Source organism: Primulina tabacum, chromosome 2 (genome assembly GCF_025594145.1).
Source record: "Primulina tabacum isolate GXHZ01 chromosome 2, ASM2559414v2, whole genome shotgun sequence".
Taxonomy (NCBI): Eukaryota; Viridiplantae; Streptophyta; class Magnoliopsida; order Lamiales; family Gesneriaceae; genus Primulina; species Primulina tabacum.
In genome coordinates this window covers 53,168,632-53,195,899 of record NC_134551.1, presented here as the reverse complement: position 1 = coordinate 53,195,899, position 27,268 = coordinate 53,168,632, and the positions used below count along the sequence as shown (strand labels likewise).

Here is a 27,268-nt window from a genome sequence, read left to right as displayed (position 1 = left end):
TTGACTTGTAGGAATGATAACTCATATTTATGATCTTGCTCCCATCTCATGGTCGATATAAGTAGGAAGGAACCAACCTGGACGGTTTTTGCTGGTGATGGAGTAAGGTGAGCCCGGGTTGGATGCCCTGGAAACGTGGAGGATAATCGACCCTTCGATTATCGGTGGACATTATCCACAATCACTTAACTTAATCTTATCGGGTACCCTGTCTTACTTGGCCATGGAAAAATAAAAAGTGTTGTAAGTGTCTGGGATGCCAAGGGCATCCCTGCCTGGCTAGATACCTTTCCCATCCGAGTATTATCATTCAACCTTGTCTTTCTCGGCCAATAATACGAGCACGAGCTTGTATGAGTCCGTAGTGATCTGATATGCTTCCTGGGTTGCTTCATGCCCGGAGTTGTTTAAATATGTTACTCATTATTTACCCGAGTTAACTTACACCCAGTTTCCTCTTGTCTTCTTGGAACCAACTCTGAATTGGTTCTGCTTTAGTCCTCCCTTTCCACCCGAATCCAAAGATGACCCGAGCCTTTCCAAACATCACTATCATTTTGAAAAGTAATTAATCTAAAGTATTATTAATTGTCAATGAGCATTGGAACTGCATGAATACCTATTTTTATTGGACTGCCATTTTATTGCTGAATGGGGACGAAATGTTGGTTGATTTTACAAATTAAAAAATATATTTTGACTTTAATTCGTTTCATTTCTTCTGGATTAAAAGTGTTTTTCTAGGGGAGGGGGTTAACAAATGATGATAATTTAAAATTTAATTAAATTAATATTGTCATTCGTACTAAAAAGTTGATTATATTCGTTAGATATTTCCGTCAAACTTCTATTAAATTCAAGGATGAAGCTTTAGTGGGTGGGTGGGTGGGTGGGTGGAAGTTAAGGTAAATGAATGATTAATAATCATTTTAGTGCGCTTATTTAATTAAACAATTGATGTTTAACGTTAATTTATTCTTTATATTAAGAGACACGATATTGTTGTTTTAAAAGCCATTGATGATGGATGCACATAAAAAATGGTACTCACTCACTTCCTCGTAAAAAAAAAAGTCACTTTATCATAAGTAACATGTTTTTTTCCTTAAATTGAGTTGGGATTGATGGATTTGAAATAAAATTTTAATTTGTTAAATCAAACAACATCCTCCAAATCAAATTATCTCATTCAAATGCAATCTTCAATGACAAAAACTTGTGTGAAACGGTCTCACGGGTCGTATTTTGTGAGACAAATCTTTTATTTGGATCATTCATGAAAAAGTATTACTTTTTATGCTAAGAGTATTACTTTTTATTGTAAATATCGGTGACCCGTATCACAGATAAAGATTCGTGAGACCGTCTCACAAGATACCTACTCATCTTAAATTGCATCCGATGGATTTGAGCAGATTTATTTTAAACTTCAAATCTCATATCCATCTTACTTGTTACATTCAAAACAATGACAAGTTTATGAAATAATATAGTATATAAATGTAATTTCAAATCCATATATTTAAATATTTGATTATAAAACCTTGTCTCAACCCATTAATCCAAACACATCCAATGAGAAATAATATCTCGATTTTATATATAAAATATATTCCGAAGTTTAATTTCGTTTGATTAGAATAATCATACTTACCAAATATCATATATATCTTCCTGAGGAACTTCCAAAGTTCTTCAGTGGGGTCGAATGCGAGCTTACCTATAAGCGGCTCTATAAAAATTGTAGATTTCTTGTGATACCCATGAATTTTTATTCGTGAAATGAGTCAACATTGTCCATATTTACAATAAAAAATTATATTTTTTCATGAATGACTTAAATATATCATATGTCTCATAAAATTGATCCGTGAGATTATCTTGTAAATAATAATAAAAAAAACTGATTGGGAATAAAGTTGAATTTTAAAAATCTATATATATAACTTTTTATATCCCAATGCACAATCAATTGTGAACCTCCAATTAATTACCTCTGAGTTAATAAAAAGATACATTTGATTGTTTTTTTTAATTATTTTTCCACCCCATCAACTTCCACTCGTGCCATTTATATATTAATTAATAATTAATTTTAAAAGGCTAATTATTAAAGTATAATAATTGTCGTAGGATAATTTATTTTGTGTTTGTGGGTGTTCAATAATTGATTCATCTGTGCTGTTTAACATTTTATTTATGTACCAAATTGAGTATATTTTTTTTGTAAAGTAAACCTAAACACCCTTAATGGCGGGTCAATGTATTTAATTTAATGGTCCTGATCAATTAATATACATACTTTTATTATAGAAGCTTACACTATGTGAAAACTATGAGAATTTTTTTAAAAAACAATCATCGTCAAAAATATATTTTCTAGAACTAAAACGTATATATTCTTAAAATATGGTACATCGCCTCTGATTATATTTCTAAATGTAATAGTCTGTAAACTTTGTCAATCGAGTAAATTGTACTCTGCAAATCATATACGACAAGTCTACTCGAGAAAACATTTGTAAAAAGAATCGGTCAAATGCATGCATATTTCACCAACCCGGACATCTCTGAAAAACACATCGTTCATCTATTTGGAAACTGTGTAATATTTTTAATTCATCTCGTCTCTTAAATTTGTAACTCATTGGTCTCCATTCATTGACTAGTGATAAGGTGCCACTTGTCACTATTCTACGTAATAGTTAAAAAGATAACTCAAAATATAATGGTGCATGAAGAGACAATGCTAAAAAAACAATAATAAAGAAAGAATATATGTATATATAATTTTTTTTTATAAAAAAACTATTTTCGATATGACTCTTCGGCATCCACTAGAATCGTTTCGTTACAATTAAAGCTTCTAATTAATTATTGTTATGTGTTATTATTAATTATTAAGCATTGCTACACTTTGTTTTGACTCATCATATTCAATGTATAGAACAAACCGACAAGTGAGAAATATGTATGTATATTCAAATACGTGGGATTTTGCAATTATATAATTAGACTTTATATTTAGAGTAAGTCTCTCATGAGACAGTCTCACAAATCTTTATTTGTGAGACATATCAACCCCACCGATATTCACAATAAAAAGTAATACTCTTAATATAAAAAGTAATATTTTTCCATGAAATAAGAGATCTGTCTCACAAAATACGATCTGTGAGACTGTCTCACACAAATTTTTGCCTTATATTTAATGTATGGAGAGATTTTGATGAACTAAATTTTTGTATTGAATTTTTTATACGGTACAAATTGATATTAAAATATTGATGCTACATGTAGCATCACTAAATACTATTTAAGTAAAGACAAATTAATATGCTAACTAATTTAGATTAAAATGAAATTAGTGCCTGTTTTTGTCTCCCACTTTGACATATTATTAAATATTTAAGAGTAATCTCGGCATTAAAAAAACATTTAATTATCTCGAGGTATTCAAGAGATTACATTCATTAAATAGTTCTGCTATATTTCATGATTTTTTTTAAAAAAAAATTCTCAAAATTATAATTCCTGAGGAAAAAAAAATCACATATACCAATTATTATAACATTCTCTATTACATTAGCAATTAATTGTCATAAGTTGGGTTTTATTGGTCTGATCAGTTTTTTTTTTTTAATAAATATGTTGAATTAGACGTGTCGATCAAGGGTTAATGTATAATGGAATGTTACAAGAATTAATGGTAGCAAATTAATTTTTTTCTGAAGATTTCTTAATAATTGTAAGCTTGGTATTTCATTATTTTTGGAGTGTAGTTATACGTACATATCGTGTTACAACTTATAAATTCTTTCATTATTGTCATGAACACTTACCCTACCAAATTTTTATGAAAGAATGAGGATAAAAACGAAGTTTTTACTCGAATTAATGATCGAGAGTGATTTGATTTGTATCATATCGAGTATGATTGATTTAAATCACTCCGATCGCCTCTCAAAAGTCGTGGTTCAAATGAAATTAATTGAGCTTTATCTTGACTAGTTTAAGTCGTGCAGAAATGACCCAAGTACGTTCTCATTAATATTTTTGAAACGAAGATGAGAGAAAAAATCGGGGCGAGTATAGGGGTGGGGATGTAATTCTGGGATGGGGATGAGGATGACAAATAAATCTCCGCTCCGCTCCATTATCATCCCTAGTTTAAATTCACATATTGAAAAAAATCCTCCACCCTGATATTGCAATAAATAAATAAAAAAAGAAAAAGTAAAAAATTGTGTGAGACGGTCTCACGGATCGTAATTTGTTGGACATATCTCTTATTTGGGTCATCCATGAAAAAATATTACTTTTTATGCTAAGAGTAGTACTTTTTATTGTGAATATCGGTAGGGTTGACCCGTCTCACAGATAAAGATTCGTGAGACCGTCTCACAAAAGACCTACTCAAAAGAAAAACTATATGCCGTTTTGTTTTATATCAAATTGAATGGTGGAAAATTGGAAATAGAGAAAAATCACCCAATGATTAATTTATATGATATTAATAAAGTGTATAGATATATCAGAGCTAAAGAAGATAACCTTTTTAACCCACGACTTTGTATTTATGCATATTTATTAAGTGATTTTATGCTTTATGTGGGCATTTTGCACTTATCCAAATATAGACAACTCAATCATATAGTGTGTAGAGGACATCTTTCCAACTTAAAATAATTAATAATAATAAATATATATGATCAGATATGTAGAAGAAATAACTTAATAAAACAAAGAGCGAGCAAAGATATATATTTTTCGAATAAACATTTTAGGTCTAAATTTTTTTATTTAAAATATTAATTTTAAAATGTGATAAGTTGGCCTCTCTTTTAACTTGAATATGTCTCTTGTGAGACAGTCTCATGAATCTTTATCTGTGAGAAGGATCAACCCTATCGATATTCACAATAAAAAATAATACTCTTAACATAAAAAATATAATTTTTCATTGATGACCCAAATAAGAGATCCGTCTCACAAAATACGACTCGTGAGACCGTCTCATAAAATACGATCCGTGAAACGATTTCGCACAAATTTTTAATCTTTAACTTTTATTTACATATAAAAGCCGGTATGCCCAAAAGCAAATCGAATAAACTATTCAAAGTGCACTGAAATTTTTTTATCGTATCAATGGAGACACATTATCAAATCCCTCCATCTCTATCTCAGCGTGTGTGTATATATATATATATATATAGTTACAAAACAAAACCATTATACTAATACTCTTCAATCTCAACCTTAAAAAACCCAAAATAATTTTTTTTTTAAAGGATCTCATCACAAAATTTGTCACGGGCTTAAGGGTGTCAAACGGACTTGAACCCCGTACTTGGGTTTTATTGTGAGAACCACCACGGGAGCGTGACGGTAATTTTCCGATATATCAAAACTGAATCTGGAGATCAACATGGCTAATATGATCTTGGCTTCCATCAGGGCAAAAGATTGACCTACACAATTTCTTGGACCCGCGGCAAAAGGGATGAAATGCCGACCCGTGGCGAACGACTTCGATGCAAATCTAGCGGGATTGAACTCGTTTACATCTTTGCCCCATATCTCTTCACTATGGTGAATGGCAAGCATTGGGATCCATATCGAGAGACCCTTTGGGATGCGAAGATCACCTAGCTTGATGTCTTCAAATGCCATTCGTGGAAGAACCGACGCTGGTGGATACAGCCTAAGTGATTCATTTATCACCATGCTCAACTGCAGTGGGGAAAAAATGTCATTGGCCGGCATTTTAGTATATCTTTGTGCACCAAAATCCAAAATTTTCAGAAAAAAATGAGCGGTGACACTGTATATGATATCCAGTACGTATCCCAAAAAAAAAATCATCATAACAAGTAGCTCTATTTACCTAAACTAACAATAATTATGAGTTGCAGACAATCCAAAATTGCAGAACCCCGTTCAGTTTTTTTTTTTTACTAGGGTTGAGATGAGGTATATGTGTAATTTTATTATTCTGTCCACCAATCGTACTTATAATGAGATGACACTCATCTATTAAATTATCATTGACGCACAGAGGTGAATATGACTGATGGACAGTATAATAAAACTATATATATATAGGCACACGCTTAACAAATATTTGTTTTTGTACCTCTTAATTAAATATAGAAAATTTTAGTACAGTTCTTTCACTACACTACTTTTGACTTAACTAATATTTTATGTATACAGAATTCTCTTTTTAAAATATTTTCGATCCTCGATTCAAAACTTTTGATTCACTAGAACCTTACACTTTACGATCTTCTTCACGTGGCATAGAATCACGCACAACCCTTGATGCGATCACATGAAAATATATAAATTTGTAAGAAATCAGTAGTTACCATAATAAATAGGAATATTTTTTAATTTTACTATATATAATTTACAACTATTCCCAGATCGAGTTAAGTGATCATAGAAATCCAGCTCATGTGATGCAAATGTTTGTTGCGACATGCATACGAATAATAATATATATTTTATAATCTCGACAAAGAAAATTATTTTATTATACGGGTTATTTGGATGGAATGATTAGACAAAAACTTTAGAATTGCTCAATTTTAAATAACGATTTTTGGACTTTTCAGGTGTTTCTAACCAAATGAACATGATCACAAATTCCAATTATAAGTAATGATTTTGATCACATTAAAAAATCAGAATTTCAAGAGTAGTTATAGTTATTCAAAAGGTCAAATTGAATTATTAATTAATATTTATTGTGATTATACATATTATTTGAAATATTAATGAATAATTTCTCTTCTTCCTATAATCCGAGTATCCTATCATTTAACTTGTTTCTACACAACAGTTGCATGTGATAACATTTCATTCACGTGTTGTGATTTTTTTTGAAATTTGTTATCAATCAACAATTTAATCAAACTACTCAAAAAACATTTTGTTGATATTTTTAAAAGAAACAAGAAAAGGGGGAAAAGGACTGAGAGTAAGGTGCGAGCAATACTCACCATAGTAAGCTTCGAGAGCTGATCGACAGACGGCGCACCACTGCCACAGACTTGTCTGACCTCCGCACGCACTTTCTCCTGCCAGTCCTGATTGCTCGCAAGCAACATCACTGTCCAAGTCAGCAACAGAGCTGTGGTCTCATGCCCGGCAAAAAAGAAAGTCTTGCACTCATCCATTATTACTTGTAAATTCAAACTGAACCCATTGCTCCTCTTCTTCTGCATTTCATTGAGTAAAATTCCGAGCAAATCGTTCCCATGTGACCCGCTTCGCCCTATTTCTACGCAGTCTTTTCGACTCTGTATTATCTCCATTAACAGCCTTTCCACCTCCAGTTTCAGTGATTTTATTTCTCTGTTGTATTTGCTTGGGAAAAACCTGTACGCAGCCAATTTTCAATATCCTTATACTTTCAAAAGAAAAGTTTTATGTTTGAACATGATAGTTGCGTACCGGCTTCCAGGGAAGCACAAATGGCGGCTTGCTTGAGCACAAAGATGCTGCAAAACTGTTAACAGGTGAAATATTTGCTTCCCCTTTTCATAGTTGCAATCAAATTCAGTCCTTGAAATGATTTCAGCCGTTAGTCGGCTCATGTGTTCGCCTATCTCGAAATCTGTTCGGCCATTCTTTACTTCATTCTCCAGTGACTGCAGCATATGTTTAGTGCATTCCACCATGTAACCTGCGTAGCTCTGCCCACATTTTGTTAAAACTAAATATATTAATATTGACATTTGACATTTCTCGACATACTATTGATCAATATATATAAAACAAGTATACCTTTAGCTTGTCTCCCGTGAATGCCGGTGCCACTATATGTCGTTGATGGTACCAATCGTCCCCATTCGCCATTAACAAACCGTGCCCGATAAAATGCTTGGAACCCTGTTGTTGCAGCCATGATTTCCCGGAAATTGTGCTGTATTTAGATAGAAGTTCTTTGATAAGTTCGGATTCGGTTAAGCACATCCTGGGCTCAATCCCGTTCCAATATATAAATCTCTTCCCTACAAAAAAATATGCACCATCACGAATCTTGATCACGTAGAAAACATAACCGCGTACATGTAACATATCTCCATAATTTCATTAAATGAAGTTACCATATGACTGGGACCAAGAAACAAAATGAGGTAGGAGACGTCCCACGATATCGTGGTTGATCGAATCCATGTCGTGGGAGGTCGATTTTGCGACCATAGAAGCCAGCTCCAAGATGTTGCCGACTAGGAACCGGGGTTTTGGGCCGTGCACGCCCTGTTTTTCCATGATTTTCCTGATTCTTCTCGGGGTTATGTAGTAACATGATATAGTTTCGTAAATAACTTTTAGGAGGAAATAGAGGCTTAATATGAATATGGCCATTAAAACCACCAATTCCATGGTGGAAGATGGATTAAAAACACACAGAGGATATGGGAGAAACACTCTGTAATTTGTGCGCTAACCGAAAGAATGAGGATGGGTGTGGGGGGTTTTTGTTCGGTTGCAATGGGGTGTGGGGGAAGTGTGTACTTATAGTGCCAATGATAGGATATGGGGCACTTTGAAGAGATGGGACAATTAAAGCTAATTTGTTTAGTGAAAACTTTGAGCCATAATGATCATTATATTATTTTCAGTTTACTAGTATTTTTTTTAAAAAAATGGTTCGAAGAGGACGTCAAAATTTATTTTTTTTTTATCTTTTTCTTAAAACAAAAAAAATTTTTTTTTTCTACCATGATATTATTATATTTTTTTATTGAAATTAAAGTTAAAAAAAAAAGATGTTTCGTAATGCATAACAATATGTATGAAAATATTTCAAATATTTAATTTTATATTACAAACGACGCATGTGCCTCAGTCGCTAGTATATATATATATATATATATATATAGCGTCGCTTAAGTGGACTTTTAAAATTAATTAATATTCATATACATATTTATAAACACATTAATTCAAAAAAAAAAATGAAATCTTGTTTCTAAAAAAGTGGTTTTTTAATCAAGCTCAAGTGTATTAAAGCTTAAACAAGATTAAATGTGTATTTAATATTTATATACATGTTTATAAACATATATATTCAAAACATAAATGAAATCTTGCCTTTTTACGGTTGCTTAATCTAGCTTGAGTGTATTAAATCTTAAGCAAGATTATATGATATTAAGCGCCACTTAAGCAGACTTTACGATCGCTTCTTTTAAATATTAATTCGCATACATGAAAAATTGAAAATTCATAGGAGACGAAAAATATACTTTAAACGTGTAAAATTTCTGAAATAAATTTAAATTTTCCTTTTCATATTTTAGTCGACGATTTAATATAAATTATTGACAGGAAAATAGTTTTGGTAACACGATTAATCAAATTATGTATAATTTAAGTTAGTTTTTTTTTATTATCTTTAAAACGAATAATTTATTTGCGTATTCTAATGATGGGCTCGTAGGTTTCAGTACTACCATCTGGAGAAAGGCCAAAATTCTTATTGAGCCCAATTAAAACCTCAATTTACTTTTCCAAGTCCAGTTTGAACCACTCATTTATCTATCTATTTTTATGAATGAATTGGTCAACAATGTATTTGAAATCTCTATGATTCAAATCCAAATCCGTAGATCAAAGAGATTCATCTCTTCTGATGTGATGTTCTTTGCTAGACAAAAACGCATGTGACACGATTTTATGGATCATATTTTGTGAGATGAATATCTTATTTATGTAATCCATGAAAAAATATTATTTTTTATACTAATAGTATTACTTTTTATTGTAAATATCGGTAAAGTTAATACGTCCTACCGATAAAAGATTCGTGACACCGTCTCACAAAAAACCTACTTTTTTTGCTAAATATATATTTTTTCAATCAGTTCGGGTACCCAACAGCAGCGACGTCCAAGTAAAAAAATAGTAAATTCAAATGCTTGGTTCGGGTTACGCCAAATTTTTTATATTATTTTTAACACGTGTCGATCAGCTACTGTGTTTTACAATACCAATTAGTCACCGCCATGTTACAAAATCATTAGCTCCTCTTCTATATAAGCTGTAGCAGTTGTTTCTGGGACCGTACTGACGTATTGGAAGGCGGGAGATGAAGATTTTTGTGAAGACTTTGAAGGGCTCCTACTTCGAGATCGAAGTGAAACCTGAAGATACCGTATGGATTTATCTTCTTCCCTGTCTGTCGCTCTGAGATGCGTAAATTAGTACACACATGATTGTATGTGTGATTTCTGCTTGAATTCCAATGGATTTTGTTATTGGAGAGCAATTAGGGTTCTTGATTGGCGCCTTTTGTGAGAGGTGATTTTCACTCATGGCGTTCGAGATTGTATGTGCAAGGTGCTTATCAAGAGTCCATTATTTTGTTGGGGATGGGGAATAAGCTGGTGTTAATTACCCGATTATTGTTGGTTGCTTTAGCAGTTATTTAAAAGCCGCTCAATTTTTTAGCCATCTGTTATGAGATGGGCATTTTCTTATATTGGGAAGGGCAAGAATGCAGTTGCATTCATCAATGGAATTCAATTGTTCTAGATGTGGATTTCCTATCTAATGCCTTACTTGTAGCCATGAGTTTGAACCCTGTTATTGCTTGTTGCAAAAATGTTTTTGGATAACTTCTCTTGGAATCATGATAAGTTGCTCCAATTCATGGGGTAAAATTATACGGTAAATTTGGTATCAGTTTAAACTTCTCTGTGCATAAGTAGTATTTTTCATTACCCCCTTTATTGTGTATATTTGTTTCTGGACTTCTATTTAATCCGCTCTGCACGTATTCTAATACATCACACTAAAAATCAAATATCAATCACAAATATGGCTAGCTATGGCCTTGCTGTTTTATAGTGAATAAGAGAAGGTTTCCTTTGGACTTGATAGAGTTTCTTAGTATCGATGGTCTGTTTTTTCCCCTGTTCTATGTTCATAGTCCGTATATTCTTAAAATTATTTGTTTTTCAGGTGGTGGATGTGAAGAAAAATATTGAGAAAGTTCAGGGTTCTGACTCCTATCCAGCTTCTCAACAGATGCTTATTCATCAAGGGAAAGTTCTTAAGGATGACACTACACTGGAAGAGAACAAAGTTGCTGAAAAAAGTTTTGTTGTAATTATATTGGCCAAGGTAATTACTATCCTTTCCTCTGGAGAAGCAGTAAAGCTAGTACTTATTTACTCTTTTTAGTGTCTGTCTCCTGCAAAACCTAGATGCTGGAATGCATTTTAATGCCAACGAAACAGCAATTTTTTTTTAATTATTGACCATATGCAAACGGGAAATTTTGTAGAATAAGGCATCATCAAGTGGAGCTTCAACTACATCTGCGGCACCACCAAGCACAGTGAGTTTATCCATCCCTATTTTTCCCTGTTTTGTCTTAGCGTGGTTTAACAAACTGGTTTGCATATCTTTTGTAAAACAAGGCATCATCAAGTGTAGCTTCAATTACATCTGCTGCACCAGCAAGCACAATGAGCTTATCCATCCCTAATTTTCCCTTTTTTGTCTTAACGTAGTTTAACAAACAAGTTTGCTAATTTTTTGTAAAACAAGGCATCAGCAAGTGGAGCTTCAACTATATCTGCTGCACCAGCAAGCACAGTGAGATTATCCATCCCTATGTTTCCCTGTTTTATCTTACCGTAGTTTAACAAACATGTTTGCATATTTTTAAGTTAATTATTTTCTCATGATTGATATCTTTAAACATCTGTATATCAAGAAATTACATTTTGCTTGTTTATTTGTTTTTTTTTTTTGGAGAGTATTTAAATGTTGAACTAATTATTCAAGGGTAAGTGGGATGATCACGATGAGATATTATTTTTCTTAACATACTTCCATGATTTGAACTTAGTAGCAACCATTGGAGAAAATGAAGTCCGGAAACTGACACGTTTTAACATCACATGAAGATAACAAAAGGATCACCACTAAAAATAAATTCACGAAAAAATGTATACAACACCAAAAAAATCAATGAAAACCCTGCAGTAGTTCCAAAAGTTTGAAGCATACAATATATGTTGCCTCTCTGTTGGGGGAGGTATCACGATGGTAAGTTATGTCGGTGAATGTGCAATTAATAAGCCATGGTTGTTCATTGAAGCTAACTAAAAATAGTTTAACACAACTCCTGCACAAGCAGGTGCAGTTGGAATGAATGCATAGAAGGTGAAGACGATATCTATAAAATAAACATCGCCAAAAAGGAAAAAAATTAACGAATCTGTACCATGTAAGATCTCCAGTCAGCTTAAATGAACAACTGTACTTGCTTAATTTCCAAATATTATATCTATGTTTTCTTTAAGTTTTGAGTGGTTGTGACATCCGTCTGCACATGTTCTAGATATTACTTCCAAATTTAGGTATATGACACAGGATGAGGATTGAGAATGTCAAATCTGCTGATATGTTTTGTTTGTTTAATTGTCTCTTTGTAGGCCCAACCTACAAGTAATGCACCTCCAACTCAGCCTATAGCAGCGGCTCTGACACCTGCACCTGCTGTTGCGTCGTGAGTTCATATTATTCTTTTAGGTTTCAGCTATGCAGCAATAACAAATTATTTTATACTTCAATATTCCGATCAATAACTTCGGTTTCATGCATTTGCAGTCCACAATCAGGTCCAGAATCTGCTCCTGTTCCGGCACCTACCGCTGCTTTGGAGTAAACTGATCTGTTTATTGTGTGATATTTGGTTGGATATGTAACTTTTCATTACAAAGCAACATTTTTCTGTTCGAACAGCTCAATGACTGATGTTTATGGTCAAGCAGCTTCAAATCTAGTTGCTGGAAGTAACTTGGAGGGTACTGTACAACATATTCTTGATATGGGCGGTGGAAGTTGGGATAGAGACACAGTTGTTCGTGCACTCCGTGCAGCTTTTAATAACCCAGAGAGGGCTGTTGAATACCTCTATTCTGTCAGTCTCCACAATTCTTGTTCATTTTACTCTGTTTCTTTGCAATGAATGCAAAAAACGATAGTGAGAGTTAGAAATTACTGTATTTCTCTGGTTAGCTTAAATTAATATTCTCTACCTCCTATATCATGTTTATAATTGTTTGAGAAAAATGTCACCTCAGGGTATTCCAGAGCAAGCAGAACTTGCTCCTGCAGCTCAACTACCTGCTGCTGAGCTGCCTGTGAATCCTTCAGCTCAAGCTACGCAGCCAACTGTACCTTCAGGTGGACCTAATGCCAACCCTTTGGATCTTTTTCCTCAGGTCGTAATTTGTTACTCTTTAGATTTCATATGATCTTTTTTGGAGAGAGCAGGAAAAAATATTACCTTAGAAAAAATGGAAAGATTAGTAATTGCATCTTTCTGTTACTAGGGGCTCCCCAATATGGGCACAAATGCAGGTATCGGGAGCCTAGAAATTCTTCGCGACAGTCAACAGGTACTGAAGATGCTTTTCTAGACATTTTTTAATTAGAAATTGAACAATGGCTTGATCTTGTTTTCTTCTTTTTATTGTTCTCAGTTTCAAACTCTGCGAGCCATGGTGCAAGCCAATCCTCAAATATTGCAGGTTCTTAAATTACACCATTTAGTTATACTGGCTAGTAAATGTTAATGCTCTGGTATCACCTTTACGGCTTTTTATTGTATATTTACGTGTGTGCAGCCTATGCTTCAAGAGCTTGGCAAACAAAATCCACAACCAGTGAGAATGATCCAAGAGCATCAGGCTGACTTTCTACGCCTCATTAATGAACCTGTCGAGGGGGAAGGGTGAGAAAACTTGATTTACTTTACCTTTAACATTTTTTGCGTTCATATTTCCACCTAAGGGGAAGGGTGAGATTTACATGAATTGGTAGCATCTTTCTCATTCTCTTATTAGCTCTGATTATAACATTTGATGTTTCTAGGAACATATTAGGACAACTCGCTGAAGCAATGCCACAGGCCATCACTCTCACATCGGAAGAGCGGGAAGCAATTGAACGGGTGAGTTTTTCTTATTCAGTTAAAGTTTATCCATCACATGTATTTTAATGTAACCATTTAATCCATCTCATCATTTGGTTACTACACTTGTATTTCAATTCGTCTCCTTGCATGCTGCTGGGATATATCTATCATCTGATGTGGTAGTGTTAAATGTCGTCTTGTTGTATATAGTTGAGTGACGGTGACTTTTAAAGTAAATCCAATAACAATTGCTGAATTTGGCGAACCTTTGAAAAATTCGTTATTGGCGCATTTTCGTGAGTTGCAATACTTTTTCTGTTGCTATATTACCCCACAGTGGATTGCTCATTTTTGGTAACGCTAGCTGCAGCTTGTAGCTATGGGTTTTGATCGGGATTTGGTATTAGAAGTATTCTTTGCGTGCAACAAGAATGACGAGCTGGCTGCTAACTACCTATTAGATCATATGCATGAGTTTGACGAGTGAAGTTGCTGCGTTATCGACTTGCCGTTTAATAACTCTCTGGCCGTATGGTTTTTTTTTTTACAATACACAGTTTTCCTACCATTAATGGTATAAAATCTTTCTTTTTGTTGCACTTTTTTATGCAGTCGATATTTTCTTTTCAGAAACGAGATCTGCAACGACTTTAAAGATTGATATACACAATATTAATCGCTATGCGCTAAGAAACCAAGGAAAATATAGTTATTCTTCTCTTTCACCTAAAGTTAGAAAGTCCTAGATGTTACATATTTGAATTAATCATGTCAAGAGTTTCGGCCCCAATTCCTTTACGTGCGCGTTTTAGCTAAAAAATTTGCTACCAAATTATACGCTTTGAAAATGTGGGAGATATTTACCTCTATTTTGACAAAGTGATGGGCTTTCCCTTTACATGTTTTGGATCAGCTCAAATGGCATGAACAAACTCGGATGTGGCAGCAGCACAAAAAATGAATGGTTGGGGAGACTATTATTATTAAGAACATGCAAATAAAAATAAAATATAACATTAGGAAATAAACTAGCCAAGAAAATTGCCGCCTCCTTTCAGCAAAACAACACGACCAGAAACTAAAGCTTTGCTTACCAATCATCGCCAAATTCGGTGATTTGAACAAGCAGTAGCCCATTGGTTAAGGCAACTGATCAGGCTTGGATTGGCTGGTGTGCTCCACCGTGGAGACAACCAAAGAGTCATCTTCGGTCTTCTCAAGATAGCTTATCATTTCCAATCGCAATTTCGGTGGATTGAAGTTCGGACAAGCCTTGCTTGTTACAATGGGAAGTTCCAGCGTTATGTTTATCAGATGCATCACTGTAGATTTCTTTGGTTTCTATATCAGTAACATCTGATAAAAGCCGTTTGTTCTCATTGCTGGGGGCTGTCACTGTGTGCTCGAATTCACCTCAGGCTTGATAAGACCGAATATTATTGTACAAGTCCGGGCTATCTGAATTGCTGGGCTCGATTTTATCACTCAGTTGATACAAATTGTAAGATTCGTTATCACCATTATGGCCATCTTCAGTAACATGGTGTTCTTCCATCTGATTGCTGTTATCTGCAACTTTACATACATTTGCTCCTTCATTAAGATCTTGATCTTCGGCAATGAGAATCTCCTTGTTGCCACAAGACGGGGAAGTTGAGTCTACGATACTACTGTCTGAGCAAGAGGTCGCTCTTTCTTCAGTAGGAACAGTTCCATTTCTCGAGGCAGGAAATGACTGGAATGTATCCCAGTCGTCATCTTCTTCGGCAGAACTGTTACTATCAGATTCCTCAGGGGAATCCTTTGGAGGGGCCAACTGAAGGGAACTGCTGGTTTCGTTTTGCTCTGTTGGTGAAGGTAACTTGATTACCAAGGGTGGCCCAGAGGATTCAGCTGGTTTTGCGATCTGGTCTTGTGTTACGGAAGCTCGAATAATGTCCTGAAAGCATTGGAATGAAATCGGAACCCCAAATTTTAATGCAGGAGATTGAAAGGAGAACTCAATCTTCAATTTCCCAAAGCATGGAATTGAAATTATGGAAATTTTAAATTTGGAGATTCCAAACAGGAAACAAAGTGATGCAATAACACCTAGAAACTCAGTAAAGTATCATGCACTCAGAAAAAAATAACGCGCACACAATATTTGATGTACCAACAAACCATTATTTTGTAGATAAAATTGTCTTGAAGCTTAAGCTGAGTAGACTATGAAATTAACTCATTCAGTGTCAAGAGAACTCACATGAATAACAGTTGAAATGGCAATAAACATTAGGATATCGACAGTAATGGTAACAAGAACAATTAGGAATCAGATAAACAAAGAAGAAAACTGATGAAAATAATGACAATAAACGAGTGAGAATGGTGACAGTAGCTATGTGACGCTTTTATCACAATTGTTTTGTTGCCTTCCAATCAATTATACCACAACCTGCACACTGTTTATTTTTAACGGGCACTTCTCATTCATTGATCTAAGACGAGTCTCGTGCAAGATGAGTGCAGAAGACGAGCTACTCAGCACTTGGCACACACTACACAACAAGCTCTAACTAAAATCAAAATTACTTCAACTGGCACTGTATACTTTAGTCATCTAAGTCTCTCAATACACGTATCCCTTTTCGAACCTACATGAACTGATGATGCTAGGATTGCAACACCGTGGAGACAAAACCAAAATCTTTTTTGACTCATTCCAGGAATACCAAAGCCTGAATAAAAAACTAAGAAAAGAACCTGAAGCTGCTGTCTTTGTGTAGCGGGCATAGCCAATAGAATCTCCTTCACGGAAACTGCTGAACTAGGAATTTGAGCAAGTTGTGAAACAATTTTTATAGATATGCTTCGTAAATCATGAACTTCCTGCAATTAAAATTGCTAATCAATAAGGAGAAAAATGAATATTAAGCATGCGATGCATGCCATATGCCATTGGGATTACCTGAGACAGAGAACCATGTGATACTGAAAAAACTGTGAGAAGAGCTTCCAAAAGCAGGTTTATCACACCTTTCTGATGATCACAACCCTTTGACAGGGTATGCAGAAGTGTTAAGATTTTCAGAGACTCCCCAGCAATAGCAACTGCTTTCTCTTTTAACATGTTTCTGCAATCAAAATCAAATTGCTGGACACACGAGGTGATGTGAAAATGAGACTTTAATTTTTGCCAAATGAAACTATAACCTCCAAAGCATTCCGAATTATGGTCAACAAATCTCCGACAAGCTCACCAACAAAAAAGATTAAGAAAGTATTTGATTCTGCACCAATTCCTTCTGTAATATGACTTTAAGTACCTGCAGACTAACTGCCTGAATCTGCACAGTAACTTCTTGTTTCATATTTGAAAGTGAATGTCTCAAAAAAAAAAAAAAAAAAAAAACACAATTAGGTTGGATTTGGATTCAGTGATTTGAAATCCATGATTTCGAATTTATTTTCATTATTAGATAAGTTAAATAGAAAAACTTAAATAATCGTCACAATGATTTTCAAATCACTCTAATATTACAAGGATTTGAAATTCACTGTGGATATTATAATTGTAGGGTGAATAAGCATGTAAATTGATTTGAATTTCTTTTGTGTAAGTAATCTAAAGAATGAATATACATTTAAATACATGGATTTCAAATCCTTCTGTCCCTGTCCGAATAAAACCTTAGACTTTGACCACCTGCATGTCAGAATCAGCAAGCATGGCCTGGATGCACTGAATGCTGTGATGCAGCATTCTGAACAGGACAGGGTTACTTTCTTGGCTATCTCCTGGAGCTTCAAAAACGAAAGCTAGAGAAGCAAGTGAAAAAACTTGTTCCACAGAAAAGGCAAGCTTCAAGTACAAAATTTTGCGCAAGTGGAAGCTCTTATTTTCCAATTGATGAATTGCATTGACGCAATCCTTTGTGAACCTAGCTGTTGCACTCAGACAAGCTCTGGTTATTGATGCCAAGTGGGTAATGCCATCAGCCACGAGTTCAGATTTTTCTGCAATAAAAGAATCATCAATACAACCCATTCTACATATTACTTGAAAAAACCTAATGGATCACTGACAAATACACATTCTGATGGAGTTGATTCTGCTAGAAATTGAATTTTAATTTGAATTCTATCCTATTTTTTAGCAGAATCAATTTACAATTTAAGTCCAAACCATATTCAGCTTCACTAGTAAAGGAATTATAACTAAAGGTTGAACTTTCTAAGAGATATAAAGCCTGCAAATGAAGATATGCTAGTTATTGCATTTAATTATTACACAAAACATTGAGGGGCAATCCACTTCATTAATTCTTCCCATATTTTGAGAAACACAAACACACGAGTTTGAATCCCAAACTCAAATAATGTTAATGGATCCGTTTATAACAAACCTTTCTTTTCCTTATTAAAACTGCCACTTAGAATTGACAATATTCTTACATAAGTTGGAAAAATGAAACATTACCTCGCAGGCTCGCACAGTATAAATTCTGAATTTATGGTCGCATCATTGTTACTTTTAATTTGCAGTAACTTCAAATGATTTCTCATTCTAGAAACTGGCAAATATGAGTGGAAGTCTTAAAAGAAAACCGGTAAAATATTTCGAGTTTCTGAGATTTACAATAGACATCTATTTATTTTTGTCTGATTATCTCAATGTAAATGATGATTGTATTTTTATGGTCTTTGCCCATCTCTATTTCTGATTGACTCAATATATGATAAAAATGGTATTTGGTATTTGACCCATGTTGCAAGAAAATCATTAACAATAGTATCTGTACCAAATTAGTGCTTTGGTTTTATATAACATTTCTTTAAACAAGATGGAAATTATGCATTGGTGTTTGTGAAGTCAAGTCCTACAAACTCACCATGTCCCTTTAGTAAAGAAATGATAAACTTGACAAAGTCAAATATTCTTGCAAGGTATAACTCAGTTGATGCTTCTCCAATGCACTTGAAACCAATCAAGAGAAAAGGCATCAATAGTTTTAACTGCATCTGCATAAACAAACAATTGATAATGCTGGTAATCAAAGGAATTCCAAATTCAAGCACCACATGAGATGATATAACCCAGTGCATCAACGTTAAGTAACAAAATATTTACTCAAAGACTGTCATTGAGGTACTCGCCATGAACCAGCATAAATGATTTAACCTACCCGAGGTTCAAAACGTTCCAATAGTGTGGAAGCTGTGATAAGTTGGACAGAAATAATGGTCTCCCAGCTTGATGAATAACAGGAATTAGGATCACTACTGAAATCAAGGTAAAATCAAATTTCATATCAGCCATTGAATCTTCTATAGCATCTCCAGGAAAACAGATACAAGATTAAGGTACCTTGGTAAAATCTTGAAAAAAGAAGTCAAGCAGAATTCTGATGTCAAATATGCAAAGTTCTCTTCTTCAAGGAAATCTTTCGGACATTTCTGAATGACCTGCTAAGGCCAGTCAAAGAACCGAGGGATTAAAACCAAAAGGTCCCTACAAAATACCCCACCGCTGCAACAATAACATGCAGAGTTTCCAGCTACCTCCTGTTTGTTCTGATAATAAACTATTAAACCCTCTAGTAAAGTTTTCAAGTTGAAGGAAAGAAAGATTGACTAATGTGATTCAAGCACTTGCAACCACAAACATAAAATTCTCATTACTCAAGCTCAAGGCATCAGAACCAGGCACTAGTTTCTCCCTAATGGCAAGAAGAGATAAGCCTACTTGAGATTGTGCTCGCATAACCATTTGTTGACATCGACTGGTAAATTGTCAAATTTATATTAATTATGTTCATTTTATGGGAGTTGTATGCATCTTTCACGAGAGCTGGATTAATTTACCAAAATAATAAATAAAACAAAAAAAATGAAATCAAATCATGACCTGTAGAATGATAGAGAATCCGAGCCTATCCCATGTATCTTCCCTGAAAATTAAGTGCGAAAAGACCTGCATCCATATCACACTTACAGATAAACACAGATTTCAACACAGCACACGTGTATAACCAGGTTCTAATATAACAGAACAGTCCACCCTATGTTTCTGTTTTTGTGATGCAGAAACTTCACACAAATCAAAAGGTGCAGAAAATGAACCAAAATCAGACAAAGGCATGGCACTCTTTATAAGTCTAACAATATGCAACAATTCTGTGCAGAAAATATTAAAAAGTAGAGATAAGTCATATTCTAAGATAAACTTGGAATTTATTGCATCATGTGATTGTCCTCTCTACCCGCAAATAATATTGGGAAACCCCAGATGCAAAAACTAGAAAAAAACCGAAGAGGCTAATACACCGTTCTATTGTTTTCTGAACATACATACAGCAGCCTACCTGACAGCAATTGAAAAATCTAAACAAGAGAAGAATTCTTATTCGATTGTGGATACTTATCGTTTGGGAGAGATGATTGCCCTAGCCATGCGAGTTCAAATGGTAGCACTACAAAAATATGAGTTGTACCATTAGCACTAACTAAAATTTTAAGTAAAAAAGCAAGCACAAGATTGATGGATATCATAGCCAAGGTCACGCATTCCATTCCCAAGTTTGTGTAATTATCATGAAGGTGATCGATGGGAACAACAATTGTTTTTGTTAGGAAAGTGATTGTAACAAGGTGTTGGTCTGCTGTACAATTTATAAGATTAAAGTTATACCGTTGTCATTTATAAAATAGTAAGCAATTGACCGTACAATTGGTATCAGAGTCAAGATCCACATATCTGAATCCCATAACTTGCAAGTTAGTGTAATTATTGGGAATAGCTACTTGCCCATATTAAGAAAGTGTTTGATACGTTATGCTTCAACTACAGTACAATTTAAAGAGCAATTTCATTTACAAAGCGGCAATGCTCGATATAAGAGTGTCACCTATTCGATTCCTATTAATTGCAAGTTGGTGTAATTATTGCGAAGGAAATAGGGAGTGACAATTGCTCCATCTAGGAGAGTGGAGAGCTGGCCAAACACAGTGTTTGGACTGCTCCACAACATAAAATATTCGAGGTTGTACGGTTTGCCAGTTATAATTATTGGTAAGTGCTGGAACCCATACTTATACTATAGCTACAACACATTGTAGATTTAAAATGTCAACTGGTGTAAAATAGAAATCCGGCATCTATGCACACCTTCAATAATTCTTTACAAGCATCCACGGTGAGATATCCCGCTGCAAAAAAATCTTTCGCTGATCATAGATTGAAACATAGGGAAGAATATGTCATATACTTTCGAGCATTGAGAATTGGAACCATCAACTGGGATGTCATTTTTGAACTTGGATGTGATGCAACATACTGGTATTATATATTCACTAGGGGTAACATCTTGCTCCTGAAATAAAATCAGAAGTAAAAAGCCCCAGAGAAAATTAAATTCATCTTTTCTCAACTCAACCATGCTGTATCTGGAAATTGGAATATCCTTTGATTTTTCACTTGCTGCAGATCCATTCAAATTTGAATTTGCAGGCACTGCATCCAACACCAATGCTTGAAGAATCATAGGCCAAGCTTCTTCTAAGCATGGTTGCAACTCATTTGAAACAACTGGTGTTGAATCCCATCAAGAAACGGTTTCCACTGTTGTCACAGAAACAAGCACAGAAAATTCAATAGGGGCTATAATTATTTTTTCCCCGCATTGCAGTAGTCTTTTCTTCCAGTGAAGCAGGTCAGATGATGAAAGAAGGAAAGTCTCCAAATACAAAGCTTACATTTTCCAAATCTAGATGGAAGCGGACATAGCAGTAGTCATTCAAGAGAGAGAGCCAATATGACCCTAGAATGCTAGAACTCTTTGAAAATAATGGAAGTAGTGCTAGATATTCGTCACGTCATCACCTTGTTTCCTTAAAAAAGTAAACATATAGCATTTGAGAGATGCATGAACTGTCAGGAGCCTTATTTTGATCTGAAATTTATTGGGAAAAAAAATGAGTATCTAGCAGAGGCACCTTCATATTTAATCATTACAGATTTTCTTCAAAAGTTGATGCAAAATCAATGGCATGAAGCCAAGAATATTGTAAAAGTTAACTCTCACAAAGAGCTACAAAGATTTCTTGAATAAACTACACCTTGCATGAGACCCATTCAGCATAGGATGGATAGTAAAGGCAATTAAAGTCATCCAAATGACGTGCAATCAATGAAAATATTCTCTTGACGGCAACTTGATCTCGACTAATAATCCCACTTGTAAGCATCTGGACATCACACACCACGGTATGTAATCAATGAACGTGAATTCACCTCGGTAAACAAAGAAAAAACATGGCTGAATTTACACCTTCGTCGCTAGCTGCAGCCCAGCTTCCAGTAGGATTGGGCTCGACAATGAGTCCAATGCACTTCGTACTGCAGATACCAATTGGTGCCTGGGTGAGTCAGTTTTTAATCAGTCAACCACTAACAAAGATGTATATTGCGCTGTGGAATTAACCACACTGACTCGAACAAAAAGTTTCTGGGAAGACCGAGCTTAATCAGGAAATGAGATTTAAGTGGAAAAGTTTGCACGGAGAAGGCAAAATTAACCTGATATTGTTCCAGAAGGACGTGGTCTGGAAGATCAGGGTCCAGAGATGCTGCAAACTAATAATCCACAAAAAATATATTGAATTTCATGATAATAATTGTTAAACGCAGCATAAAAATGGTCAATGTTATTCAGAATTGAGAAAGAAAGAGCCACCTTTAGCTATGAAAATAGGAGTATGACTAAAAATCAAAAGGGGCATAAACTCGGTCAAAATTGTTTTAAATTACTTAAAATCACCCTTAGTAATGAAAGAGGAGTATGTCTATTTAGCATAAAGCAGGAGAAAGCCAACCAAGACATCAGGAATTTAAACTTGCAAACAAGCAATGTGTCGTTCACTTGACTTTGAGAAGCATTTGGATGACATTCATATCAGAAACAAGCGAGCAACCATGTGGCCTCCATTTGGAGACATTAAGCAGTGGAATATCAACCTAAACTGGTGCCTCGGGTTGCCAAACTCCCATTGCACAGCCACCATGCAATTAAGCGAAGATGCATGAATATCGTGCCCAAATACAGGTGCAATTATTTCAACATTAATAAATATCCACACTTTTAGGTCAAAATAAAGCCAGTTTTTATTTCCAACTAGATCAGTCTCCTCAAAGATTCAAAATTTAAAAGCTTAAAAAATCTTGCAGAGTGAAATGAATAATTCGCATATAGAGGTAAGAAACATAAAATGCAACCTTGTCCATGACTGTGCATAGAAGTGACGCACCAATTGGCTGCCATTTTTTTCGAACTGAATGGTGTTTATCTGTAAATATTGATGCGATGAATATCAACAATCTAAGACATTTTCCAGAAAATTTAAGCACAGTTATATCAGTGGTTTTACATCCATCACCTGGTAAGCAAGGGAAATGAGCTCTTGCAATTGCAGAACCAGCCAGTCTATGGAAATAAGTCTTTTAGCAGTTTGTTGTCTTGCCAATAAGAGGTCAAAGTGAGCAGGATTTTCACCAACTGCGTGCGGAAGATGATTCAGGCACCTAATTCCAAGCATGTTTAAGCGACAATCATCAAATGAAATAACCATATCATTTTCTTGAACAGTTAATATAAAGATACACCAGACATTAGTGTAGCACCTTAGTCATGGTATATCAGTCAAAGGACGTGACATTATCACAACGAATAAAAGGCTGCCGTGTACAAAATTAGTATAGCGCCTCTAATTATGATATATCAGTCCTACAATGTAACATCAGCAAAATGCATAAAAGGCTGCAGTGTACAATTTCTTAACTTTTGTATCATCGCGTTGCAATCTTCATTTTTACGTGTATCATACACTTTATATCAGAAAATAACACTTACGAATTCCACCATCTACAAAACCTAATACATTCCATGCATTTGGAATCTTAGGTTTCTTAAAAACCTATAATTTGAAACACTTCTTGTTACAGGAGATAACTGATTAAAATCAAGGGGAGAATATATCCACTCCCCTGAGATTTGGTCAAACATCAGGGAATTAGAACGTAATTTTAAAATCAAATTATTGAGCCCAAATGATGAGGATCCTCGCACTTTCGATGCAATATACATGTTCACTGGTTTGAACTGCTAATTATCATAATTTTCTTCACTCTCGAAGCCTAATCACAGCAAAGCAGAGAATCCAACAGCTAATCCTCTTGACCTCATTTACCGCTTCAAATTCAGAATGTCACATCTCATCCTCTCAAACATACTAATGGGAATCCGTTCAGGGAAGAGGATCATGAATCATATTAAGTTTTTGCTGACATTCGAAAACACTAGAAACAATTCAGCCAGGAAACGTCAAAAGGCTAACACATGAGTCACGACAACACATTTGTAATGCTATCACTACCTAATCATACCAACCTTTAATCGAAGCAAGAGAAATCAGCAAAAAGAAACCACAATAACTGAAAAAGATGAAGGAAAACAGCTTAATCAATGAGATAAAAGGCCGGGTCACATACTCGGCAGCAAAAACTCTCGTTCGGTATCTGAGGTGCTTATCTCTATTAAAGTTAAGACTGGCGTAATCCACAGCGTAACTTGGAATTGGTGAATTTTTGGAGCTAGACACCATGTTCTCATCATCTTCGTCAAAATTCAAGCTTCTCTCACCACCATCCAGCAGAATTGAAGAATCATTCACTAAATTGTTGCTATTGCTTGCATTGCGTCTCGATGATGTAGAAAGAATCTAAATGAATTTGATAAAAATATCGTCTCATCACACTTTTTGAAGATTTAACTATAGATGGTTGAATAACGGATCCATTTGCTATAAGCACAGACAAACTGCATTATCAGTATTCTAGTAGGTGAAACTAACCATGTTACGACATATCGACAGCCACCAAGATGATCTTGAAGGGCATGAAGCATAAAGCAGTGTCATAATAGTGGTACGCGCTAACTGTCCAATCCTGTGAAAATGTAGAAGTTAGAATATTTCTAAATTATGATAGTGTGACAATTAAAACAGAACCATAAAACTCAAAAAGTGTAGGTACATATCTATGGGTGGCTATTTTTCAATTGGGCCAAGAAAAAGTAAATAATCGCATTCCAATTACAAGAGTAAAATGAATATTGATTTCTTCAATGCCAACAATTTCAAGTTATTTTCTAATAGACATGTTTCATTGAATAGGCATCAGGGATTCCAATACATAAATCAGAAGAAGCATGTGATCCTCAACAACCAAAAAAGAAAAATTGTAATGGTACAAGTACCTCAATAAAACCAAAAAACCATCAAAGATATTCAGGGAACTATACAGAGGAAAACAATTCTAACCTCATTTCTGTACAAGGAACAAATAGCCAAAGGCATGAAAAAATTAATGTTTCATTGCCCAATAAAGTGCAACAAATATTAACCAATATTATACATGATGCTTGATAAACCTTACTCTGTATCAGTCTCCTGGTCCAGCATGTGAAACAAGGTTTCTTCTATTTGTTCATCAATGATGGAAACCTGTAACATGGTCATCAGAATAAGCTACTAAATTATAATTCAAACCTTGGAAAAAATCAGTTAAGCCACACAGCATATTCTTTATTTCAATATACAGCTTTTGAGACCAAGAAAGTGTATCCATATTGTAAGTTTTAGGAATAAAATTCACATACTTTATTGATCATCAACCCTAGCATATATAGTACATTTGAGAACAGATAGAAACTAAAACCTAGCATAAAACTAGGAACAAACTCAACAACTAACAAACCTCCTAACAATCAGGGAGGAAATCAAGGAAAATAAAACAATAAAAGGATAAAAAGGAATAACAACCAGAACTCTAATAAACTGCCTATCCTAACACTCCCCCTCAAGTTGGTGCATAAATGTCTATCATGCCCAACTTGCTTATACAACTCTCAAACATCGGTTTAAATAATCCCTTGGTGAAGATGTCAGCGGCTTGCTGGTTGATAGAACATATGGAGTAAAACAGACCATTCTAGCTTTGTTTTATGAAGTGTCGATCCACTTCAATGTGTTTAGTCCGATCGTGCTGAACCGGATTAGAGCTATGCTAATCGCTGCCTTATTGTCACAATACAGTCTAATCGGAAGAGTAGCCTCAATTCTCAGGTCCTGTAACACTCGTTGAACCAAATAGCCTATATATCCCATTAGCCATAGCTCTAAACTCGGCCTCGGCACTGCTACGCGCTACAACATTCTGTTCTTACTCCTCCATAGACGAGGTTCCCCACAAGAAAATACAGTAGCCCGAAGTTGATTTCCTGTCAGTAATAGACCCAGCCCAATCAGCATCTGTGTAAACTTCCAACTTCTTGCTCTCACTCTCTTGAAACATAAGCCCTTTCCTGGACACCCCTTTAGGTACCTTAGGATTCTGTTAACGGCTTCAAGATGGTCTTAGAGGGAGCGTGCATAAACTGACTCACTAGGCTCACAGCGATCTATGTCTGGTCGAGTGTGAGATAGATAAATCAATTTACCTACAAGTCTCTGATACTGATGCACATCTGCGGCATTCTGAGTGGTGGTCCCCGAGTTTTTATTTGCATCTATTGGAGTCTCAGCGGGTTACAGTCGCTCATGCCTGTCTCTCTTAGCAAATCCATGGTATTTGCGTTGGGAAACAGCCAGCCCTTGCTCGACCGAGCAAACTCCATAGCTAGAAAATACCGAAGCCACCTAGATCTTTGATCTCGAATTCCTTTGATAGTTTTTCCTTCAACGAACTCATCTCCTCAATATTATCACTGTGAGAATAATGTCATCCACATAGACAATCAAAACCGAGACTTTCGATCCCGAGAACTTTGTGAACATAGTGTGATCGGATTGCCCCTGCACATAGCCTGTTTCAACACAAATGGGTAAATCTTCCAAACCAGGCTCTTGGAGACTGCTTGAGACCGTATAAAGCCTTCTTCAACTACAAACTTCTACCACATGTACCTTCAAATCGGGAGGAGGATCCATGAAGACTTCTCTAACACTCCATTTAGGAAGGCGTTTTCACGTCGAGTTGTTGAAGAGGCCAGTCCAAATTTACAGCAATGAACAACAGCACCTGGATAGTATTCATCATCGCAACAGGTGCAAAGGTCTGAATAATTGATGCCGTAGTTTGTGTGAAGCCCTTGGCCACAAGGCGTGCCTGTATCTTTCAAGTATCCCCCTGCATTAAATTCGGTGTAAATACCATTTACACCCAACGGTAGACTTCCCACAGGCAGCTTCTCAAGAACCCAAGTCTGATTTTCTCAA

The 27,268-nt window shown here is 35.1% G+C and overlaps 2 protein-coding genes and 1 pseudogene across 5 annotated transcripts; 1 reads left to right on the top strand and 2 right to left on the bottom strand.

Annotated features, from left to right (window-relative positions):
* Positions 1-5,156: 5,156 nt before the first annotated feature.
* LOC142538075 (cytokinin hydroxylase-like) lies at positions 5,157-8,563 on the bottom strand. Its single transcript, XM_075643519.1, has 5 exons — positions 8,121-8,563; positions 7,798-8,024; positions 7,465-7,706; positions 7,011-7,389; positions 5,157-5,736 (listed from the first exon to the last, which is right to left on the bottom strand). Exons 1-5 carry the CDS (start codon positions 8,398-8,400, stop codon positions 5,314-5,316), a joined length of 1,551 nt encoding a protein of 516 aa, XP_075499634.1. The 5' UTR covers positions 8,401-8,563; the 3' UTR covers positions 5,157-5,313.
* A 1,463-nt stretch (positions 8,564-10,026) lies between these two features.
* LOC142536945 (ubiquitin receptor RAD23d-like) lies at positions 10,027-14,557 on the top strand. 4 transcript variants are annotated; one of them, XM_075642412.1, is made up of 13 exons: positions 10,027-10,174; positions 10,984-11,145; positions 11,309-11,362; positions 11,575-11,622; positions 12,468-12,541; positions 12,643-12,696; positions 12,778-12,955; positions 13,119-13,259; positions 13,371-13,436; positions 13,521-13,568; positions 13,665-13,771; positions 13,912-13,990; positions 14,325-14,557. In XM_075642412.1, exons 1-13 carry the CDS (start codon positions 10,109-10,111, stop codon positions 14,439-14,441), a joined length of 1,194 nt encoding a protein of 397 aa, XP_075498527.1. In that variant the 5' UTR covers positions 10,027-10,108; the 3' UTR covers positions 14,442-14,557. The 4 variants fall into 4 exon arrangements, with proteins under 4 accessions (XP_075498527.1, XP_075498526.1, XP_075498529.1 ...); XM_075642411.1 differs by having other exon boundaries at positions 14,319-14,557; XM_075642414.1 differs by lacking the exon at positions 11,575-11,622.
* A 101-nt stretch (positions 14,558-14,658) lies between these two features.
* On the bottom strand, positions 14,659-25,593 carry LOC142536946 (protein SWEETIE-like; annotated as a pseudogene).
* Between the last annotated feature and the right edge of the window lie 1,675 nt (positions 25,594-27,268).

What these genes read in the sequence shown, in the direction of transcription:
- LOC142538075 (XM_075643519.1), bottom strand. Translation starts at nt 8,400, where the DNA reads ATGGAATTGGTGGTTTTAATGGCCATATTCATATTAAGCCTCTATTTC. An exon ending in TTCTTGGTCCCAGTCATATG is followed by an intron (nt 8,025 to 8,120) that starts GTAACTTCATTT and finishes ATTTTTTTGTAG; the next exon opens with GGAAGAGATTTATATATTGG. An exon ending in AGCTCTCGAAGCTTACTATG is followed by an intron (nt 5,737 to 7,010) that starts GTGAGTATTGCT and finishes TCCCCACTGCAG; the next exon opens with TTGAGCATGGTGATAAATGA.
- LOC142536945 (XM_075642411.1), top strand. Translation starts at nt 10,109, where the DNA reads ATGAAGATTTTTGTGAAGACTTTGAAGGGCTCCTACTTCGAGATCGAA. An exon ending in TTGTAATTATATTGGCCAAG is followed by an intron (nt 11,146 to 11,308) that starts GTAATTACTATC and finishes GAAATTTTGTAG; the next exon opens with AATAAGGCATCATCAAGTGG. An exon ending in CTGCTGCACCAGCAAGCACA is followed by an intron (nt 11,623 to 12,467) that starts GTGAGATTATCC and finishes GTCTCTTTGTAG; the next exon opens with GCCCAACCTACAAGTAATGC.